The 23,140-nt window shown below is 38.5% G+C and overlaps 2 protein-coding genes across 5 annotated transcripts in view; one reads left to right on the forward strand and one right to left on the reverse strand.

Moving 5' to 3' along the window:
* The window catches only part of PLAG1 (PLAG1 zinc finger), a 53,005-nt gene extending 37,781 nt beyond the window's left edge, over positions 1–15,224 (reverse strand). For all 3 annotated transcript variants that reach the window (XM_034762949.1, XM_034762950.1, XM_034762951.1), the window contains exon 1: positions 15,066–15,224. The gene's annotated coding sequence lies outside the window, so the exon portion shown is untranslated. The remainder of the gene's footprint in view (positions 1–15,065) is intronic.
* A 245-nt stretch (positions 15,225–15,469) lies between these two features.
* Positions 15,470–21,787, forward strand: CHCHD7 (coiled-coil-helix-coiled-coil-helix domain containing 7). 2 transcript variants are annotated; one of them, XM_034762952.1, is made up of 4 exons: positions 15,470–15,618; positions 18,444–18,517; positions 19,231–19,329; positions 20,627–21,787. In XM_034762952.1, the coding sequence occupies exons 2-4, from the start codon at positions 18,464–18,466 to the stop codon at positions 20,729–20,731; spliced, it is 258 nt and encodes an 85-aa protein (XP_034618843.1). In that variant the 5' UTR covers positions 15,470–15,618; positions 18,444–18,463; the 3' UTR covers positions 20,732–21,787. The 2 variants fall into 2 exon arrangements, 1 of the variants encoding a protein (XP_034618843.1); XR_004644741.1 differs by having other exon boundaries at positions 15,511–15,618; positions 19,199–19,329; positions 20,627–20,677.
* The last annotated feature ends 1,353 nt before the right edge of the window (positions 21,788–23,140 follow it).

Genomic DNA, 23,140 nt, shown 5'->3' on the forward strand with positions numbered 1-23,140 from the left:
TAGCTCCACTTGCTGCTTTAGGGAGCGACATATACACCACTTGTTAATATTAGGGTTTGTCTTCAGTGCAGTTAGTTCAAGGTATAACTCAAGTGTTGCCCTTAACCCAGTCCTGTCCACACACAAATATCTCTAACTCAAGCTAGCTGGACCATAAGGAGCATAGGCTGAAGTTTAAGCACAGATGACACTCAAACCAGTAATGCAGTTGGGGCACAGCTACTCTCTACTATTAATCCAATTACACTGTGCTGCTCGAGTGTTATTTTGCAGTACGGCCGTTCTCATTTTAGCTAACCTAACTAGAAAGGAGTTAATTTGAGTGTAGATTACTGCAGAATTAGCTTGAGTTAAGATATAATCTTAGAAGAACCAAACATCCTACCTGCTAGAAAGGTTAGCTGCACAGCTTTGAAACAGAACAGCTTAATGCAACGGCTTTCCCATCAAGGCTTTAAATTGTAAATGTTCAGGATGTGTATTGGGAATAATCTTAGGCCAGGTCTACCCTCAGAATTTACATTGGTAAAACTACGTCACTTGGGGTGTGAAAAAGCCACACCTGAGCCATGTATTTATACTGACCTAACTCCCCAGTTTAGACAGTGCTATGTGAACGGGAAGTCTTCACTAGCTCTTGCGGAGATGGATTACGCTCTCCCATCGGTGAAGACAGTATTACGCCAAAGCACTACAGCTGCGTAGCTGCATCACTGTATGCGTAGACAAGTCCTATTTCAACAGCCTATTTAGAGACATATGTTTTACATAGGTTTTTTGGTTAATAATCTGTCTTTTGCTATTCTTCTGCTATAACACCATGATATTGGTTTATAAAATGACTAAAGTTAAAAATATTTAAATTATCTATATCCCTTTCAACACAATTTAATCTAATAAGTATTTTCACATATAACAGATACAGGATTACAACAAAATACTTTTTAGAACAATATTTCTTAGCTTGTCATTTTCCCAGCATGGGCACTGCGGCTTTACCTTTAAATGTTTACCAATACTTCTATCTCATCTCCCACATTTTCCCCAACCCTCACTGTTCTGTGATTCCTAACTGAGTGGCATATGATTGTGGATGAAGGTGATCACTAATTCAACACAATGCTGTGGATGTAGGTGCAGCTCTGAAATAAAACAATAATGAAACATAGTTGAGTTTGTTACTTATTAGGAAAATTTGTAAGGCTTATTTGAAATTTTCTTCAGTTTAAAAATGCACTGCTCTGAGGAGTGAAGTACATTAGTACGCAGTATATGTCAAATTCATCCTTTGTGTAATACTGCTGGTTTCTGTGAAGTTACAATAAGGCTGAGTTTGGCTCTATATGCTCCTCAGACCTCTTAGCAATAGCACACCATTGTGGATAATATGACAGCTCACCAATCAGGCAGCAGGAAGACTTCCAAGTTTACTCTGGGGGAATTCTGCACCACTGCGCAATGCTGAATTGGCACCGAAATTAATGTTTTTTGCACAGAATTTCTGCCACCCTGAAATGGGCAGCAGAGCTGCTGACCACCACTAGGGGGCATTGGACCCAGCAGAGCCCAGCTCACAAATAGAAGACACTGCCAGGGGAAAGGGGAGGGAGCTGGAGGGTTCCTGGCAGCTGCAGTTCCCAGCATGCCCTCAAGGAAGGAGAGGTAGGCGCCACACAGGTAACTCAGTACAAGCCCAGGACCCAGCATCAGGCTGTTTCTCCCTCTGGATCCCTGGGGGGGGGGGGGGGGGGGGGGGGGGCGGGGGAGGGGGTGAGAGTATCTGGGCTGAGGGCCCCACAGATGGGCTATGAGGGGGAAGGGTGCAGGTATCTGGGCTGGGGGCACCCCACCGCTGGGCTCTGAGTGGTGGGCGGTAAGGGGTGCATGTAAGTGTTTGAACTGGGAGAGAGGGGGACCGTGGCTGGGCTCTGGTGGGGAGGAGCTGTAGGTATCTGGCCTTCCTGCTGGGCTCTGGGGGGAAGGGGCACAGAAACAGGAAATGGGTTGTCATACGGGTTTCCTTAACACTCTACTCCTAGAGGAATTTTTTTTGTGTCTGTATTGTTACAGACATAGTTGCTGATAGGTATTCTGAAATATATTACCAAAATAATTGACACTGGCATGATTATGTAGTGTTATTTTAACAAATAAAATATGCAGAATTTTAAAATATTGTGTGCAGAATTTTTATTTTTTGGCACAGAATTCCCCCAGGAATTTAGTATTACTAAATCCTATAGACAGCCTACTACTACTATCAAGTAATAATAACTAATTGAACATTTCTCAGATATTTTACCTTTTGCTGTTAGATGATAATTTAGAATGAAAACTGTTCTTGCTAAGCTCCTTCAATAGACTTTGCAATCTAAATTAATTTAGGTACATGCAAATGTCCTTGTATTAAACAGCTTAACATCTTGCAGGTTCTAGTTTAAAGGGACAGTCATCTTAAAAAAGAAAGGCACACCAACCTCAATATTTTAATTTACTGTTGTTACAAGTAACACTTAAAATTACTGAAGTCAAAAGATGAGGAAAATATCTAATTTTGTACTTTATGCATTTCTCAGAATTTTGTGCATAGTCCGTTTCACTGTTTCCCCATGATGTTTGTTGAGGGTCTTTTACACAGCAACAGAAGACACTTTTACAAAAATTTAAAAGAGGAATATGTGATTGAAAGAAACAAAAATATGGAAGATGAACTCTGAGCAGGATCAGTAACTCTGCTTCAGATGAGCCTCCAAAACTCTAATATTTCTGGAAAATTTTCAATATACAATAAGATATTTCGTTTCAGGAATATAACTCATTTAAAATAAAACACACTTCACTGCTCACCTGAAAGAAGGTAAAAATAGTGGGCAGAATCTCAGTGTCTACCGGCAGCAAGTTGCTAATTACAAATTTAGCTTTTAAAAAATACTGGTTTTAATAATTTTGTTTGCAATATTCAGAATGCCTTAATGTAAGCCAAACTATGCTGAGCTATACATTTCATACAATTCCAGGAAATACTGTTAAATTGGCACTACCACTCACTGCATCCTACTGAGACCCTGTAACACAATTCTATCCCCATACAGTTCAAATGTTATAAGTGTATTTCTGTAATAATTTGAAACCACTCAGACAAACTGTTGTAAGAGACAATTGCCTCAGTTTAAAAACATTCCACACAGAATGATGTATGGTTTAATAGATTAGCACATTAGACTTAAAAGCATAATCTTTGATGTGGCTATTTTAAAGTGGTCTTAGCAAAAGTATAAAATATTAATCCTGTTTTCCAATAAACATAACTTTTGATCTGCTGAATCAGTCATGCTACATATAATAATCAGAGAGGGAGGACAATGTAATTAAATTCATTTGGGGAAATAAGACATTAGCACAACGCTGTATAAACTAAAAATGATGCAATCACAGAACAACATTCCAACGAAGGCAAATACACTGAGTACAGTAATTTTAACAAACAAGTTTTTATTCTACGTCCAATCCATAGTATTGTGCAATCAATTCAAGCTACACAATACATATATTAAAATTTGTTTAGAAAAATACTCAGAGTATATAGTGTATTTAATTTGTTAAGTGTTTCTAACTTTAATAATGTCACTCAATATTTCCTTTTTATTCTGAAATTTGAAAAAAAAATCTAAAATAATTTCAAAATCAATATTAAACTTCTTGAGGATTCTTAAAATACAGCATTAACAAATGGCTAGACAAGGTTGCTGTAGCAATATGTAGCTTCAGAATTCAGCAAGTATTTTTAATTAATTAATTTACTGTTTTTAAATAAACATTTCAGGGATATATTTGCTAGTGGAATTATGCTGTTTTGGATTAATTGCAATGGTTTTCCTACTGAAAACTGATATACTTTTTCTTATTTACAAAACAACCAAATTCCTAACAGCAGTTCCCCACCTATCACTGGTGCTCTCCTGAGTCATGCCTGGCATTATACCAAAGCTGCTTGGTGCAAATGGCAGGAGGTGACCCAAGTTCTCTGTGATAAAAAGATGCCAGTAATTTGACCCATCCTAATGTACAGAGCAGAGAGAGATGGCCAGCCACAAAAAAGAAATCAGTATGCCCTCCACCACAGAAATGAAGATGTTCAGATGGTTGGACACTCCAACATAGTAAACAAAATGAGATTGGGAGGGGCCTGCTGTGGCTCACCCCAACTGAGGACAAGTTGAGGAAGGCTAGGCTACATTGGTATGGACATGTCCAGCAGAGACCTCAAAGTTATATTGGTAAGATGGCCTTTACAAGGATTGTGGACAGAAGACAACCAAGGGGGAGGCCAAAGACTCAGTACATGGACTGGATATCAGCAGAGCTTAGAGACACTAATTTGCATGGTAGCCAGTCATACAATTATGAGTTTTGGAAGAAGACTATAAAAGTCACCACTCCTGAACAGGGAAGTGGCAAGAAAGAAGAAGAGTCCCTTGCCCATCATTGTGGAAAGAGGTAATCTGTTAAATTATTTACTAACCAAGTTGTTGTGTTATCTTGTTGGAAGCACATGACACCAGGGTTCCTTGATTTGCCCTGGCTGATGATTAGGTTCAATGTAGTCTGAAGTACTGGTATTGATCCATAAAGCCCTAAATGACTTGGTTCCACAATGTAGTCTGAAGTACTGGTATTGATCCATAAAGCCCTAAATGACTTGGTTCTTGCCTACTTGAGACACTGCTTCTCTTCTCATGCCAACAATCAGAAGACATGCAAACGGTAGTCCCTTTGGTATAAAGAGAAGAGGAGCTGTCATTAGAGTGTTCTCTGGCAGGTGCTCACTATTTTAAAACTAGTCCTTGGACTGAAACAGCATGAAACTGTTGATCTGCAAGGCATACAGTGATGACTATGAATTTACTTAGAATTTGGGAATGAAAAGGGGAGAGGGCTTGTGAGGTAGGGAAGTACTGGTTGGATTTAATTGTGGTTGGATATTTTTTGGCTTGCAATGAAGAACAGCTGCTGGCTTTACTGCTTGAGGGCATGAAGGGAAACTACGTATTTTTTGTCTAAAAGTTCTGTAGATCAGACCATATATTATTCTTGCCACTGCACCTTGTAAGCAGTCACATAAAACAAAACTGCTTAACAAGCCTATCAAATGCAGAAAAACATATGAAATAGACTCGCATCTAAAGGCAGCAACCTCAGTTCCCTGGGCAAAAGGGCAGGACAACTGTGCTAAAGAATTGGGCACTGTCATACACTGCACGGCTGCACACAACAGGCTGTGCATATATTTTGTTCCCTGTCTTCCAGTCTAAATAGCTGAGTTGATATGAAGTCACAGCATGCATTTACAAATACGTATAGCACATTAAAACTTTAAGAGAGATGCAAACATCTTTTTGTCTTTAGTTCCTTTAATTTCTTGCAAAGGCCTCTGATTCAGAAAGGCTGGATATACATGCACTGGGGAGTCACTTCAAATAAAGTGCCTTTAAAGCTTTTTTGGGGGGGAGGGAAGAGCAAAAGTTGGGGGGCCACCTATTTACCATGTGTTGGGAGGGAAGAATTCACAAGTCAGCTAAGCCCTACATTCTGCAATGCACATTTCCCACAACTGTCATGAGAGCTGAAGATAATTAAGTTTAAGTACTACTTAAGGAGCTAGTTTTAGAGTATTCCACTTCTACTCAAAGAGATGACTGTCTTATTTTTCTTTACTAAAAACCATAAATGAAGTTATCAACCCTTTCACTAAAAGGACAGTTTGATAGAAATGATTATTTCATCATATTCAAGCACAGCTTAACAATGCTCTTAACATGAAACTCTGGACATAAAAGAAGCCTCTGTTAATTCAGAGAATAAAAGAGATTTATCACTAAAATAGGTTATCTAACATAATGAGTTAATTCCTTCAGAAAACATGTACACATATATCGGAAGAAAGCTTAATACTGTATAATCTATATCAACGAAGAGGTGTCCATCTGCTTGTCACTCACTCCTATGAGGAACAAAGAATACAATCCGAAAGTCATTATTGAGACAAAACTCTTAGTGACATCAACTTGCCCAAGCAGGTTTTGTGGACTTTGACCCAAGCTAACTGAATATAGTGAGAGCTTCATGGCTGTAACTAACAGTGTGATTGAAGTAGTAAAAACTGCTGGGCCTCATTTTTCTCGAAATGTCTATCCCTACCAGATTAAATAGCTAGAGCGCCCCTCCCACCAAGTGTCATGAAAAATCCAACCTCTTTTTATATTCAAGATTTTAAAAACTTCCATGAAAATATCTTAAAAATAGAAGAGACTCATAAATATGCCAAACAACCCCTACTTCTTTTGCAAACAACTGAACTAGTAAACTCTTCAGTTAAAGATTACTCAAAAATCAGCATATAAGTTTAACAAAGAGAATCAAGTTAGATTTACATGAACACACTGACTTTTTAGTACCGCCTGTATCTACTTGTTATCCAAGATATATTTAGCTTACTTTCTCTCTTAAAAAAAATATTGTAGAGTAGTCCAGTTTTCAAAGCTAGTAAAATTGATTACATTTCAGAGAAACAAGTTACCTATACAAATGATACTTACCAAGCAATGTATTTCATAGTGCATCTTTTTTTAAAACCACAATCTATTTTTCTGTTTGCTTTCTACAGCAGTTGGTACCAATGAGTATGCTCAAGTATTTCCTAAGGGAAATGATAATACAACATATATTTGATTGCAAGGAATACTCCAAGTCTTCAAGAACTCACATCTCTTTCTCAGAGGCTAGTATCAACGTTCATCCAGTTTGGGCTTGCTCCCATCGCCCAAATACTAGTGATAGTTACTCTTTCATTTTAGCTTAGAATCCATTTCTATATTAGTAATATTATCAGCACGAGTGATGTCATGCGTAGGAAGAAACTAACAGAATAAAAGTCAAGACCACTTTTTGACTTTGATTTCAGGACCAAAGAGAAACATACATGAACGTATTACACAAAGCAACACATCTTCAAAAATTATTATAAGGAAGCAATTACATTTGAAAAGCATAAAGAAAGAAAGGGGAACACTAGATAATTATTTTATATGAACTCTTTATGGCAGTTTCCACAGTCATGAACTTTACATCATAAAGAACAATCTGATCATCTAGATTAACATAATATGCTTATCAATAACGTCTTAAGTAACAAATCATGAAGTTTTATCACTTAGGAATAACTTTCCTCTCGATTTCATTGTATTAGTATGCTTATACTTGTATTTAAACACCATTTAAAACAATATGTAGTAATACCATGCACTCATATGTGCAACAATATTTTTATTACTCTTTCTGAAACTGAAAAGTAGCCCATAATATATTAATTAGAATGGTTTAGTCTATACATAATCCCAGTATTAAGACACTAAAGAAAATGATGTCAAGTCACTAAGAAAAATCCATCAGATTCAAATTAAACTGGCACCTATTGCGATCAGCCATGTTTGAGCTGTTTTTTAAGCTCCATGGTTCACAGTTTCTTAAAGTCTCCTGGATGAGATCAATTAAATCTGCATTAACTACAGTACCTTCCAGTGAACAAAATCAGCTTTGACAATATCTGTATTTGGCTTTCAGACAAAGTGCTAAATTCTAGGGGCTTTTTCCATGTATTTTGTTCTCATTCGGCTTAATATTCATTTTGTTTAAAATACTTTTTGGAGGAAATGGACAATAATAACGGATAACATTCAGCAAGCAGAGTATATGAACCCCTTTGTAGTATACCATTTGACTAAACACACAAGAATAGCTGCAAGCTGTAGAGGTTAATTTTTTCAATTTTAGATATTGAGTATGAAAATGTAAATCCATACTTACAAGTGATGAATAGTGTACTTGCTAGAGATTAATCAATTGTATTAAATGTACAACTAATATCACTTTAGGAATTTTTATTTATACTAAGAAGTTTAAGAAATAATAAAAATTTACCAAGTCTTAAATATATTTTATTACTAAATATACAGTCTTGAAGTTTATTATTAAACTGCCAGAACTCCTTTACTTCTGGGATAGAATTTTTCTTCTTTTTCTTTTTTTAAATGGTCCTTTTCAAAAGGTCTGTCTTAGTAGTCTGGAATAGTTTCCTATATTACACATAACCCAACGACTGTAACATACTCCCTAACAGATCAGAAAAGTCTCATTTTTAAAGAAATCGGTAACAGTCATGATGAATATGTATACCACACTAAGCACTGGCTTATTAAAAGTAGTATTGTAAAATCACACTAACTTGCATACAAGAAATGGTCTTTGCACTTCTCAAAGGCTAAATAGCATGATGTTGTAGTGATGTCTCATTAATTCAGACTTGAATGCTTTCTCAAAATATGTTACAGAACATTTACTAGTAAGTTAGATACACCACAGTATGCACTTGTCAAATCAACAAACAAGATGAGTTTTGTGATGCATTATCTTTGCTTTTTGTTTGCTTACTTTATGATTTGCACAATTCAGTAACTGGGAATGGGATCCCTGGTCAATGTGAATAAGCAAGATTCTACTATGCAAATTTTATTAATGAAAAATCTCCAGTTTTTGACAGTCTACAAATATTAAATTTGACCCCACATTAAAAGACATAAGACTAGAACTTTCCATTATTTTTTTTTTAATTATAGTATATGTGATAGTAAAGATTTGAAAAGACATTTTTTTAAAATCCTAGGTCACTATCAGCATGCAAACTACACAACCAGATGACCTGTCTTTTACAGAAACATGAAATTATTTTTAGTTACCCTAACATTACTCAAAACAAGTATGACAAAATTCCCATTAAACACTTTCTAATCTGATTTCTAGGGATATTCTCCTCAGAGAGGCATTTGGCATGCTAAGTGCAAAAGAAGATTATAACAATTCAATTTACTGTAACAGACACTTTTTGTATTTTCCAAGTTCCTTTACATATGTAATTCTTCATTTCTTTCTATTGTCATATTAAACTTTGCTCTTCTGTTTCCCATTTAACTTCTTACAATTCAATAAAGTTAGTTTACTTCATAGTTTTGAATGACTGTTCTATGCATTATTGACTACCTTGGGTATATTCACTTGTTTTACCTATTTTAGTCTTTGTTTTTATGCTGTATTACTTTGACAACTCTCGTTATCTCTTTTAAAAAAAGAAAATCATGAACATCAGATCATACTCTACCCTCATTTATACCTATGCAACTCCACTGAAATGAGCAGGGTTTCATGGTACATCTGAGAACAGAATTTTGTCCATTTACTTTTTATTATAAAATATACTGGACAAAATTTATTCAGATTCTAAACAGATAAGTGTATTTTAAAGGTAAGAAGAGATATTAGGAAAGCTTACAAAACAAGTTAATTTATCCTATTAACAGGAGTATAATTGCATAAGCTCTCTCACTTCTCAATGATCAAGTATGCACACACACTTCATATGTAGTCATCTCAGATTCCCCTCACTCACTGTGGGCAGTTTTAATACCATGATCCTGGGGTAACTCTGTATACAAGTTATCCAGGGACTATTTAAATATTAGCAATTTTAATATATTCTGTGAGAATGCCCCATCTTTGTAAGTAGTGTCACATCACGATTTTGGGTTTTTTACAGTATTACAGCATGTCTTGTCAACTTTTTTTTAAATATGAAATTGTACTTGGAGTTTCTGCTAATATGCCCTAAAAAGATGAGAATGACAGGTGTACACTTTGAGGGTGGAAGGAAGAAAAGAATCCAAGTAGCAGATTAATATACTTGAAAACAGAACTTAACATGGCATTATTATGTTCAAGTCTATTCATTATTAGGTTCTCATAGTTGCAGATTTCTAATTATTGTAATACAAAAGAATTAGAACTCTTTTCATATTTGGTGTAGTTATGTTTGATGTTCTGTGGACAACTGGTCATTTAAAATCCATTATTAATTGCAATCTATTCAACTGTAGATTATAGATAATTATGTTCCCCATTACATTAAAATAATTTAAAGTATAGGAACCTGCATGAGCGAGTCTAATGAGTTATAAGTAATATGTTTTAAGTTCAGGCCCCAAGTTTGCACAATTTATAAATCAATAAACATTTGACTAAGTCCTAGATGTGATTTTTGATTAACAGAAAAAACACACATTATTTTATTAGCAAGATATTTTACTAGCTAAATGCAGCAACCTTCTGCCACACGTTAGAACTCCAGAACACTTACTTCACAACTGATCAATATGAAATGTTACTTTGTTCTCATATTTGAATTATTTTGAAATAGTTCCCTAAAGCTACCTAAACATTTGGTAATTGGTTAAAGATGGTTAGCAGTTCACTGGGCAGATAGAAATATGCAATATCAAAAGTAAAGAAAGTTAAAAGTTCACTATTCTATTTCAAGAGGATATTCTCACCGAGTATTCTGTCACCACAGAAGAGGCAGTTGCTAGTTCCTTTTAACACTACAGTGCATCTGAGGATGATTTAAGCACTGTTACATGTTTTACATTTTCCAAAATATTATCCTTTGGTAAACAAATTAACTTGTTTAGGACGCCTTCCTAACAATATTTCTCTAATCATGAAAGCTAGTTTTTAAGATCTAACATGCTATAGATACCAGATAAAAACCTTAGGTTTTAGATTCTGCAATAAAACAAGTCTTTCAGTAAAATCATTTAAAACCATTACAATACTGGTTAATTCAGAACGTAAGTAGTCACCCACTTTATCCCATTCATTTTATAAAACATCTGCACTGCACTGAAAGGAGGAGACTTAAGAGCACCATTTTGGCTCAATAGCTCTAGAGATGGATGACCATTTAAAGTAGTTGCATTTTGGATGCAGTGAATTTTTGTATTACATAAAGTGAAAAACTTGAAAAAAAAATTTAATTTACATTTCAAAGATCTGTACTTGGGGAAAATCATTTTTCAGGCTAATTTACTAAATAAAGTGTGCATGCCAAGAATCATACTTAGATTAAGTGTGCAAGAAAAGTTTAATGTATGAGAATCTATATTCTTGCATTTGTTGAACAATTTTAGAATCAGTGTAGCTAATAAAAACTACACAAACATTATCTGATAGGATAGATAAATGCCTACAAAAGCTTTTAATGCATTTAGAACATTCTAGTTTACCTACAGAAACTAGGACAACTTTACCAACAACAAACAGCCCATGAACATTTATTTCCTTAGGTACTTAAAGGGCAAATTTTCAAATGATTTATCATGTATCAAGTCAGAACTATAGATATTAGAAAAAGGAGTATCTAAATTCTAAAAGCTTCAGTTCCTTGAAATGTTACTTTTATTTCTACCAAACACCACCTCATCACTCTAAGAATAATTCAGTATTCTACAAAATGAGAGCAACTAAGGATATAAAGAATACTATTAAGTAACATTTACCACATAATCAAATAGAATAACAGAATATAGATAAAACCCAAATTAGAGTGTCTGAATATCTTCCCCCACTGAATTTTGTACTATACTTGGATGGACTGGATTCACTTCACAATAAGCAGTTGTGAGTCAAGAAAGATACTCAGCAACTGTTACACCACACTTGATGTTATGAACAATGCCTATATCTATATTCAGGATTACAAAAAGTAAATGATAATTTAAGTTTCCAAATAAATGAAATGTCGTACATTAAATACTTCCAATTATCATCAATGCAGCATTAGTTTAAAATTTAAAAAATATACATCTTATTTTCAGTATCATTAACTAGTGTAATAAAGTTACTTCTGTATAACTAAAGAACCAAAAAATTGCACTTCACTAAATAAACATATGACACTTTAAGAATTTTGTCAAATTTCTGTTTTTTTCACGTCAGTATAACTTTAATCAACAAAAAAGGAAAAGGTTTATGGAAAAATAATTGGAGAGGCCCTTCTAAATTTTAATTCTTTTGTAAATATGTGAAAGATCTCTAAAACCTGGAAAGACAGTTTTATAAAAATGTACAATTTCATTCCTTCATGCTAACAGATTAATCCTTCCCCCTTAATGAGCTTTTTTCTTGCCTAAGAATAGTTGATGTGATTTAATTTTCAAAGCTGTGAGTCACTGGAAAACTTTGTGATTTCTTCCAAATCTGTAACCACAAGCCTATCCCAGTCAACAATAGTTTTATAGTCACATTTACAATAAAGGTACAGATTACTTGTAAGGAAAGGCTATTGAACACAGTGGGCTATAACAACTTATATTTAATCTCTATAGGGCAAAAGAAGCCATTTGCTGAAAAGGCTTCCCTACAAGTTCAGCCCTCCTCCTATCTCTGGAAGTGGATTCCTTGTATTTAAGTTTTAATTTAGAATTAAATATAAAGACTACACAAACAAAGCAATTGTAATGAAAAAATGTAATAATTTCTGATAAAGATATCTAATTGGTATATTAAGAAGTTATGCTAAGAATTTTAAAAGTTAGGTGTCTTACTGAGAACTAAAATACATACAAGATAACAGGCATATAGACAAGTAGAACAATTCACATCATAGTAGTTAAATATTTACAAATTAAAAATACAGCAGGAATCTGTACCAGCTACCATACTGATGTTAAATGTATACATATGGAGCTTGAGTGTGGTTAAGATTCTGTAAAAAACTGAAGGTAATTTTTCAAGAGATGTTATAATTACACAACTAAGGTGTAAAAAGTCCCTAGTCTGGCCAATTAAAAGCAAACAGTTACTGCACTATTTTCTAAACCTTTTGGAACTGTTCACAGGTTTTAAATACAGAAGAAGCTTTGCACTGCTTTTCAATAGACAGATGTCCCCCATAAAGCTGAAATTACTCAAAGTGAAAATTATGCACTTAATAACTTTTTACAAGATGGCTATGAAATTTTGTTACACAATAGCCTTTAGTCTCCTTTCAAGGAATTGAGAACTAGTAGAAGTATACTATTTTTATATTAATAATGTTAGACTTTTTAATTTCTGCAACATCCATTCCAAAATCGTTTCCAAAACACAGCATTTTAACTAATGCATTAAGAAAACTCTCCTGAAGGCTTGCTACAACAAAAGAAATGCTTGGATCCAAACGAATCTGCAAGTGTATCCCTATTATGTGGCATTAATTTATCATACACAGGTCACTTTAATGTCTTTATCTTAAAAAAAAAAAACGGAACCACCCCTTTGCTTTAGGCAGAGGTTCTGCATAGGTGATAACTATAAGAAAAGAGAAGCTGTCTCTTTAAAATGCCCTGCTCTGTCCCTGATCCCACGTGGAACCAACATCAGCAGCACTTTCGCATTAACTTCAATGTGATGCAAGATGAGGCATCATTTTATATAAATAAAACAAGAAGGCTGCTGAATACATTCTTTATGGGACACAAACAGGTGAACTAAGCATGCCAGTGAAATCACCAGGCATCCCCAGAAGAGGTGCCCTTACTCTGCGCCCTCTACGCCAGAAGAGGTGCCCTTACTTTCTCTCTCTCTGAGGAAATGTTCCAATCCAACACTACACTGAAGAATCCAGTTTAAATAGAGGATGGAGTCACAAGTAAAATTTGAATTTCAAATGCAACGAAAATGTACTTTATAAACCGGAAAGGTTTACTCTTTGCTTCACACATCCTAATTAGATCAGGAAAGTGACACTACAAAGGCATTACATTCCGGCCAAAAAATAAGAAAAAGAGAAACCAACCGCACACAAAGAGCATTAAAAAGGAAGTTATAAAGGAGCAAATATAGCATTTATCTTATCTAAAAATCACTCCACATTACCCCAAAGTTATGTAGTTTCTGCACTACCATCTCCCCCTACCTCTCTCATCTGAATGGGATTTTCACGTTTTCTTATTGTCGGTGGCGAGTTATAAGAGGCTTTTGCCTTTCCAAAGAATTCATCAACAAAAAAAAATAATAAATATTAACTCCTTGCTCCCTGAAACGTTAAAAGGGGCATGCGAGGACACGGGGTTTATTCCGTTACCCTTAGGAAGAAAAGGGGGATCAGCCCCGCTTTTTAAGTATTTTTGGGAATTTTTTTCTAATTTTTATTTTGTTATATGCCTCAGTTCTCCCTCCATTTTGGTTGTTTATGATACTGACAACAAGCTGTCCCTGCTCTCTCTCTCCGGATCTCTCCTGCTTTCAGTTAACAAACCCCTCTCCCCAATGCAACAACACTCAGCATTAACTTGGATTCACACTTTCCTCTAAACATACTCGAATGAGGGAAGCAAAAGGCTCCTGGGCGACTCGAAGGGGGGAGAGCAGATAAATTATTTTCTTTATTATGGAAGGAAAAACTTTAGTCTTCCCCCCACCAAAAAAAAAAAAAAAAAAAACCGAAGGAAAGGGGGGCTGAGTTCCGCAAAGTGACTCCAGATCCCCCCAAAAGATTGAGCTGCCTACTTCCTAGGACAAACTCTGGAGAGTGGTGTCCACCCGGGAAATTTTTGTGCAAAATGCGCCTGGTTTGATAGTTCGGGTGAATTTATATTAATTTTTCCCTCATTTTTGGGCAACACGGTCTCTAATGTCTTCCGCTCCCTCTCGCTGCTGTCACTCTATTCACAGCACAGACCCTGGAGAAGGAGGGGGGGGGGTGCTAGAAGATGGGAGAGGGGGGGAACTTCTGTAAAAAACTTTTCAGAACTCCCCAACGAAGCTAAGGGGTGGGGGAGAACCCTTCTCCCTCCTTAAGTTCCCCAGGCAAACTTCTCTCCCTCTTTAACTACTACGGTGCAGGAGGGAAGAAGGGGGGAGGGTGGACTAAACTCCTAAGATATATTTTTATAAAATACATTTTCCAGACCATCTATTTTTCTCCCCTACTTTCTGCCTTGGGGTGCCCAGAAGGATAGTGGGGGCAGCTCAGAGATGGGAGGGGGCGCGATTAACACAAACTTTTCCTTGCCGCTGCTTGCTGCTCCTCTCTCCGCTCCCCCCTCCTCCTTCTCCTCCTCCCCCTTCATAATTTAAATAACCCTGATATTTCCCTGCTAAACCCCGGCGCCTGCCCCCCAAACCCGCAGCAGACTCACCGCGGGAGCCTCAGCATCCCCTCTGCGCCCCGTTTCCACCCTTTACAGTGTTCTCCGATTTTTCTGTAATTTTTTCCCCATATTTCGGGCTGGACGCGGCGGGCCTGGAAATTGTTTGCTTTCCCCTCTTTCCAGCAGCCATTGTAGTGTATGCGCTGCGGTGCAGCCCAGCCTGCCGCACACGCCGCGCCCACACCGCCCGCCGCCCACACGCGCCGCGGGTTGGCCGCCTCCCCCCGTCACTCAGGGCTCCGGCCGCGCCCCGCTGGAGGCGCCTGCGGCCCGCGCCGCCCGCCTGATTGGTGGAAGAAGACGCCGCTCAGGCCGGGGGAGGGCGGGGCCGAGCGGGGATTGGCGGCCCGGCCGCGGGCTCGGCGCTGTCACTCAAACCGGCCGGGGAGCCAGGAGTGGGCGGCGGCGGTGTCAGTCCGGGGGGAGCCGCGGGGCCGGGAGCGGGCTAGGCTGCGCCCCTACATAACTGCTGCCGCCCGAGCTGCCGCTGACGTCTTTCGAATTGGAGACGGGGTCGCGCGCCTGCTTAACCGCCCGTGAGGTAAGTGCGGGGCCAGGGTGCCGCGGGCCGGTCTTCCCCGCCGCCTTCCCCCGGCAGCCCGGCCGGGGACCCGCCGCTCCGGGAGCGGGGCTTTGTCCTCCCGCCTCAGGGTGGGGAGCAGGAGCGGGGCCCGCTCGCTTCACCTCCGCGGCTGCCCTGACGGCAGGTGGCGCCCCCGCAGCTGGGCCCGGGGGAGAGGCGGGCGAGCCTGCACCGGAGTTCAGGCTTCCCTGTCACTGAAACGGGGGGGCGGGGGCGGTGTCTCCGCTCGTTGCAGCCCCTCGCCGCTGCGGGCGGCGCCCTGCCCCCCTCCTACCCTCCGGAAGCGGCGCCGACCCTCTGCCGGCGAAACGGGGGAACAAGTGTGTAAAAGGCCCCGGGCTCCCGTGTGACAGGCGCCCAGCGTGTGCTGCGTGTCCCCGGGGACAGCTCGGGGACGGAGCCTGGGGCCTCTCGAGACCCGCCAGGTGCCCGGAGCGCAGCGCCCGAGATAGTGACTGGCCCGTAAGCAGATTTTTGGAGGCACCTTCCTGTCCCCGCTTTGAGACGGGAGAGGCCAGGCGAGGGGCAGCCCCCTTTGTAGCCTCCTCCGCTCTCACAGATCGAGGTGTTAATTCAGCCCACCTCGTTAATGACAGTTTTAGGGCTTGACTTGTACTGGGTTCCGCTTAAACACTTGGCCCTGGGAGCCCTGGAAAATAGCTTGATGGCTCTTGAACTGAAAGTCTGCCCTGGGGTTAAACTGTGCTAGTAAGAAATATTTTCCTTGTCTGTGCTATTATTTACAACTGTTCGTTAATTTAGTAAAACATAATTAAAAACTGTAGTATAAACAAAGCCTTGATGTGTTTGGGGTTGGCCCTGTATTCCTAAAGCAGGCAGATCTGTCTGTGTATGTGTAAAAATCGGAGGGGGGGAGGGGGAAGAGATTACTTCCTGTTAACTCAAATAGTAGTAGCATTTGCATGTGAGCTACCTGTCTGTCAGGCTTGATAGTGGGTTGTGCTCCTAATGTTGTTGAAGCACTTCATAGAAAATTCAGTTCAAGAGTCATCAGATTATCTTCCACGGTGCCCTTACCGGTGAAGTATTTTTTGTAGTAGTGCTCAGTATTTTTGCAAATAGACAAGTTTTTGCACATTCTAAACCAAATTACTAAACAACTTCATAAGAACAAAACCTACTTTTTAAACATCAAATTGACAAACAATACACTTTCTACATTTCATTGTCAATTGGACTGGACAGATTGACAAGCACTGGAAATATCTCTGCTTTAAATGAGCTATTAGTCATTTGTGTACTGACTGACATTAATAGTGTAAACATTAGACAAAATCTGCTTCCAGTAAGTGACCTTCGGCCTCTTCATTTGAAAGATCACTTTCATGGCGATGGTCTTAAAAGCATACCAGCAATGTGTCCTTATTGAGCCTGCTTTTCTAAAATAAATGCAACACACCAGTTATAAGTAATACTTGGGCAAACCTCTGAAATGTCATGCTAATAGCAATTATGTAGATAGGATGTACCTTATATACCCGATCATAAGCTGAATGTTTTTGGTAAAAAAAAGTGACACATCAAAGAGTGGGGGTCGGCTTATAAATGGGTTTACACCAAAATTTGATGATTTTAAACTCTATGGAATCATTGAATTGAATATCTAATACATTGTTGTTTTGTTTACTTGGAGCTCCTGCAGGCATNCTAGTTTTCAGAGAGGCTGCCCAAGTGTAACTAAGGGCAGAATTTGGCCTGCAATTGAAACTTAACAGTTCAGTTCATTTACAAAAAGTACTAGAATCCCACTACCTCCTATGTATTGGCTCTGCAGTGGTAAGAACACTAAAAAGGACTAAATAGATTTGTTACTGATATAAGCAGAGTTAGTACAGGGTGCTATTTTTACTGTAGATACTCTTAAATTACATTTGTATTTCTAAGCATGTCTTTAACAGCAGCTTTTTGCAGAAAAATATTTGAGATCAAATAGGAAGCTCAGTGTCAAACTGAAACTAGTTTTCTACTTTATTTCACACTGGTTTAGCGATTAGAAACTAGCTTCAATATTAGTATGTAATCATTGTTTAAAAATCTGATTTGTTAAATGTGGGTTAAGTAGGACATAAGTGGACCCTAAGGAACCATTTTTGTATCTCAAACATGTCCCTAATTGGTAATATAGTAGATCTAGATGTTTCTGTACTCAAAGCCTAGTTTCCACTATGGCCCTGATTCTTGTGGACTGGCCAAGAAGCACTTGATCCAAGCTAGGAGGGGTTTGCTTGTGCACATTACTCCTTTTCAGTTCTGTGCCATCTGGGTGCAAGGCTGGTCACCAGTTTAAATTAGAGCAGTTTGAGAGTTCTCTAAATATGCAGTGGCTGTTAAAAGTCCCCAGGGCCTTTTGTAGTATATGGGGAGTTTGGGGGTGTAGGACTATGTGAGACATACCCCTTTCCTCAGCCAAATCCCTACACTGATCATCAGGAGTTGGCATAGGAGCTACTACATGGCTAGGAAAATGGAATCCTAGTGGCTTGCTAAACTGTTCTGAGCTGCTTTCTACCATCAGAGTAGCATGAAGCATCCTAATACAGTAGAAAACCAGGCCTCTTGTATACAGAAAACAGAACAAGTTTCTGTATGCCTGTTTTTTCTAAATTATGTTTTTAAAAAAATCTCTGCCAAATCTTGCATGTATGTGCTATGGTAGAGGTTTCTGCATTAACCCACTTAAAATGGAAATTCAAACTGAGGCTCTTAACATTAATGGCACTCGTGGGTCAAATATAAAAAAATTCTTTCTTTTCTGCTTCTAGCTGCAGTAAGACATTTTAGGATGTCCAGAAATGTGCAGCGACTTAGAGACCACGATACAAATCCATGTCTAGCGGTAAGATTGGTCAGTTATGATTTAATCTGAAGATGCATTACTGTAGGGGTATGAAAACTACCCAAATAGTTCCTTCTAAAAGCAAGTAGTTTATAATTCTTCATCTTCCTTCTGAAGGGGTGTATGTGTGGCTGTAAACATCAGAAATATTTGGACCTTTTAAGTTGAAAATATTAAGTTCAGAAACTAATAGCTCTTCATGAATGGATGGGGTAGGCTTCTGGTTATCAGGTTTGGAATTCTGATTGTGGTTTCAAGGACAGACTTAAATCCTTGTAGCTTGGATTTGTTCCCCTCTCTTTTAATTACCTAAAAAAAAAAAAAAAAAAAATCATGTGTTTTGCAGTTTGCTGTGTTCTTTTGAAAGAGCCAAATAGAACTTCTATCTGCGTTCTGCAGATGGACGACTTGATTTCCCCCCCCCCCCCCCCCCCCGAGGTTCTGAGCAGCCACAACTCCTAGTTTTGAAGTCTGCTTTCAGATTCCCTGGCCCTTCTTGTAAGAGCAGGAGTTTGCCCTAGTATCCTTGATGTAAAGTTTCTCCTTCTACTTCCCCAACTATTGTTTGTAGCACTTAAACAGGTTGGCTGCCTCCCTTAATCTTAATTTCTAAAATACTTTGGGGATTTTTTAGAATGAAATAATGCACTAAAAATGTGTAAATATATTTATCCCCACCAGCTCTTAAGTGTGACATGTCTTCCATATTAAAGGAAACGGATGCCTCTAGACAATGTTTGGATGACAATAACTACAGAAAGGATATGTGTGCCTCTTATTTTTTAAAGTACAAAAACTGCAGAAAATTTTGGGTAAGTAGGCTTGAGCAAAATTCTCAATCAAACAGAATATTTTGGTTTAACAAAACAGTCCTTTGGGTTTATCCTGGTAACTAATGCCTAGCACTAATCAAACTTTTTGCACTAGATAATTCCAGTTTATACAGTCAATACTCTGACATGTATTAAGGGTCTAGTATTTTCATTTTAATAGTGCTAAAACAGTAATGAAAGAACAAAAGTAATTTTAGTTTTGCCTCTGTAATTTTAAGAACAATGACTATACTAAGTAATTTTCGGACGTTAAAGTAATGCATAAGTGCAAGTCTTAAACTGCTATATTTGTCCTTTTTTACAAATCTGAGTGGGTCTACTCAAATGTTTTTTGCAGCGTTAAATACGCCCAGTCTCCTTCTAAATCCTTAGAATTTAGTACTGGTACTATATCCTGACCCAAATCTCATGGATATATTAGAACAAAATTTTTAAACAATATAATCAGGGAGTTTTCCTTCCTATGTTAACTTCCCTCACCATTCTATTCACTTTGGCCTGGTCTACGCTGGGCGTGAATAACGTAGCTGAAGTCGACATACTTAGATCAACTTACCGCGGTGTCTTCACTACAGTGAGTCGACTGCTGCCACTTCCCCCGTTGACTCTGCCTGCACTTCTCACCGAGCTGGAGTACAGAAGTCGATGGGAGAGCGCTCGGGGATCGATTTATTGCATCTAGACTAGACACGATAAATCAATCCCCACTGGATCCATCGCTGCCTGCTGGTAGTGAAGACCTACCCTTTGTCTTCCCTGAAATTGTTCTCCTACACTTCATCTTGCTTCCTATTAATATATCATAACTCCCTCCTGCCCCCCCATGGGGTGTTCTGCTGCTGCCACTTAAGTTTCCTTCTAACTCCAGCTTTTTCTTGTTCAGACAAAACATTCTGCAGTGGGAATGGCAGCAGAGAAATCACTCCTTCTGTGCTGTACTAGCAACACCCTTTAGCTAATGACTTTCAATAATACTTGTCTGCAAACAGCTTTTTTGGTAGGTTGCACAATTATGCAGTTAATCTGACATTGCCAGGAGAATACTGTAGTTCTTTAAAAGTATTTGCTTTCACCGTCTACTGAAACGGTAAGGTGGATTATCTGATGTTACTTGCCCAATGCCAGTGCATTTAACTGAAGTTATCAACTAATCAGATTAAGTACCTAGTTTCTTCTATAAAGTACTTCTCAGAAGTACATTCACTAGGAGCTAAATTAGAGGCAGAGACTTCTGAGACATCAGTGTGTTCTCATACTCTCTTTCTTCTGTTTACAGCATGCCATTATGATACAAAGGAGAAGAGATGGTGTGAAACCAAATATGCCTACAGCAGACGAGAGAGAGAATATATTGAAGTCAATAGGAGGAACACCATACTGATCACACAATCTTTGTTTAATATTATGTACATATGAAGATTTGTCAGCTAGGCATTAAATTTTTTTAACATTGCGTCTGTTTATTTAATCATAAGATGTTGCCAACCAAAAAAAGAACGTTACCTTAGATTGTAAAGCTCTTTGGGTGTTTGGGGGACATGGTGCGGCAGGGACAGCTTTTCTTCTGTTTGTACAGTACCTAGCACAATAGGGTCCTGGTCAGAGTAGGTCTTCTAGGTGCTACCATGATGCAAATAAATAGTAATTACTATGTGCCTAAAAGGGTCACTACAGACATGTACAAAGATGGCCTCAAGGCAGTTATGGAAGTGATTCTTAAACTTTCACTTAATGCTGAATACCACATAATTGGCCTTTGATATTTGACAGCGTCTTCAAAACAAGGTTTGGCCTAGAGTCATATATGTGGCAGGGGACAGAGCAGCTGCCTAGAGGGAGAATTACAGAGGAAGAGGAACTAAGACTGGTTTGGTACAACTTAACCAATAACTACTACTCTATTGTTTTGCATAATGGTTAAAGTAGCAGGTCCCTATTCTGGGTTTTTCATATTTATGTGAAAATACCAGCGTTGACATGAGTAGTCACACTTATCACCGCTCTAATTGGAGGCATCTGACAATACAATCACTGAAGTTACAACTTAAAAAAACAAACAATACAACCTACTACTAGGAAAAAAATACATACATGGATTTCAATGGAAACTAATTTCTAGTTAAAGCAAAAAAATAAATAAATCAGGTTTGTACAGTAGCCATCTGCTTCTCTAGGGAAAGGCTTGTGAGGAAGAAGTTGAACGCTATTGCTCTTAACGTACTTTCTGATTAACTGTTTACTTTTAATGAAATACTTTTTTATACCATCGTCAGCAGGTAAATAGTAGTAGATATTAACAAATAACTGTTGACTGAAAATGCTTAACCTACAATTACTGTAAGATAAGATATTAAATCTTATTTTGGGCATTTAACAGCACTGTGTGTAGCCAGTTCCTCCTCTCTATGGAACCTTCAATCAAGACCAGAAGCACTTTTAAATAAAAAAAAAAAATCTGTGAAGCCACAACTTGAGCATGTATAGTACATAAAGTACCTGCCTAATCAACCACCTTATCTTACCACATTAAGAAAATCCCCTAGTGTTGGCTTTAAAGTGTGAGCTGTGATCCCATTCTGTCAGAGGGAACAACTTCGACAATGTGGAACCGTTCGTTAAGGCTCCTGTTGCAATGGACTTAGCAAGAATATCTTGGCTGACTTCCACTCATGCTGCATATGTGTTCCAGTTGATAGGATGGATGCTTTTGTCTGTAATGTAATGGACTAGTGTATCCTGGCAACACTTCATGGTCTCCAGTTTCTCCCCGCAATTGGCTGCTGTTTCTCACTATTCTTCCGTTAGAAGCCTAGCTCTTCTTCATCCTGGTTTGCATGGTTAGTGCCTGTCTGATATGTCCCCTTTTTTTGTGCCTCCTGAGTGAATTGGTGACCCTTGGCCTTGTCTTTGCTAAGCATTGCTCTTACTGTGTATATTTCCTTATCACCACTTCATGTTCCTGGATGCTGCTTGTTCCTTCCTTGCATTTGTCTGATTGGGAATGGAGAACTAACGGATGTGATTGAACTGACTAGTCTGCAGCTCTTACTACCTTTCTCACTGCCTTTCCTTTTAGTGCTATTTACCACATGCTCTGCTGCACTTTGTTTCCTCTCTCCCTGGTATCCCAAATCCCCAGCTTTGGTTGTTTGCTGTTCTATGTTGTAGAGCATTTCTGCTGAGTCCAGGCTCCCATATAGCCTTTCTGCCCTATAAGCTTGGGTTTTTTTTTTTTTTTAAACCTGATAACCCTGCTCCCTTTCTAAACAAGTCCACTCCTGCATCTTCCCCACCTTTTGACTCAAACTTCACCATTTTTCACAATAGTTTTTAGGATAGAAGTGACCCTATCCAGAGAATTCTCCCAGATGTAGTCTACCACCACCTCTAACTACATTTTTAGTTCCCCTCCACTTACTAACCTTTTTTGTTTTTCCCTGCTTGTTATCAACTTTCCTTCCTACTACCTTTTAGCCTTTTGACTTCCTCTGTCCTCTCATTCCACTTTTCTCCTGCCCCTTTTAGGGAAAGAGGATACAAGGACATACTTCTGGGGGCCTATGTGGCCTCTCTAATTGTTGGACCATTTCCCTCTTGTCTCTAGTGTGCTTGTTGCATACATGCTTTAATACTCACTGTCTCTCCCACTCTTGGTTTACTTGAGAGCTGGGTTCTGTTCCCTTTGCTAGTCACACTTAACATTAGCTCTCTGCCTGATAAGGCAAGGGCCTTGAGTTGGTACTAATCTTCCTGTTTTGTCCACAGTTTTGAAAGAGTTGACTGCTCCTCT

Source organism: Trachemys scripta, chromosome 2 (genome assembly GCF_013100865.1).
Source record: "Trachemys scripta elegans isolate TJP31775 chromosome 2, CAS_Tse_1.0, whole genome shotgun sequence".
Classification (NCBI taxonomy): domain Eukaryota; kingdom Metazoa; phylum Chordata; order Testudines; family Emydidae; genus Trachemys; species Trachemys scripta.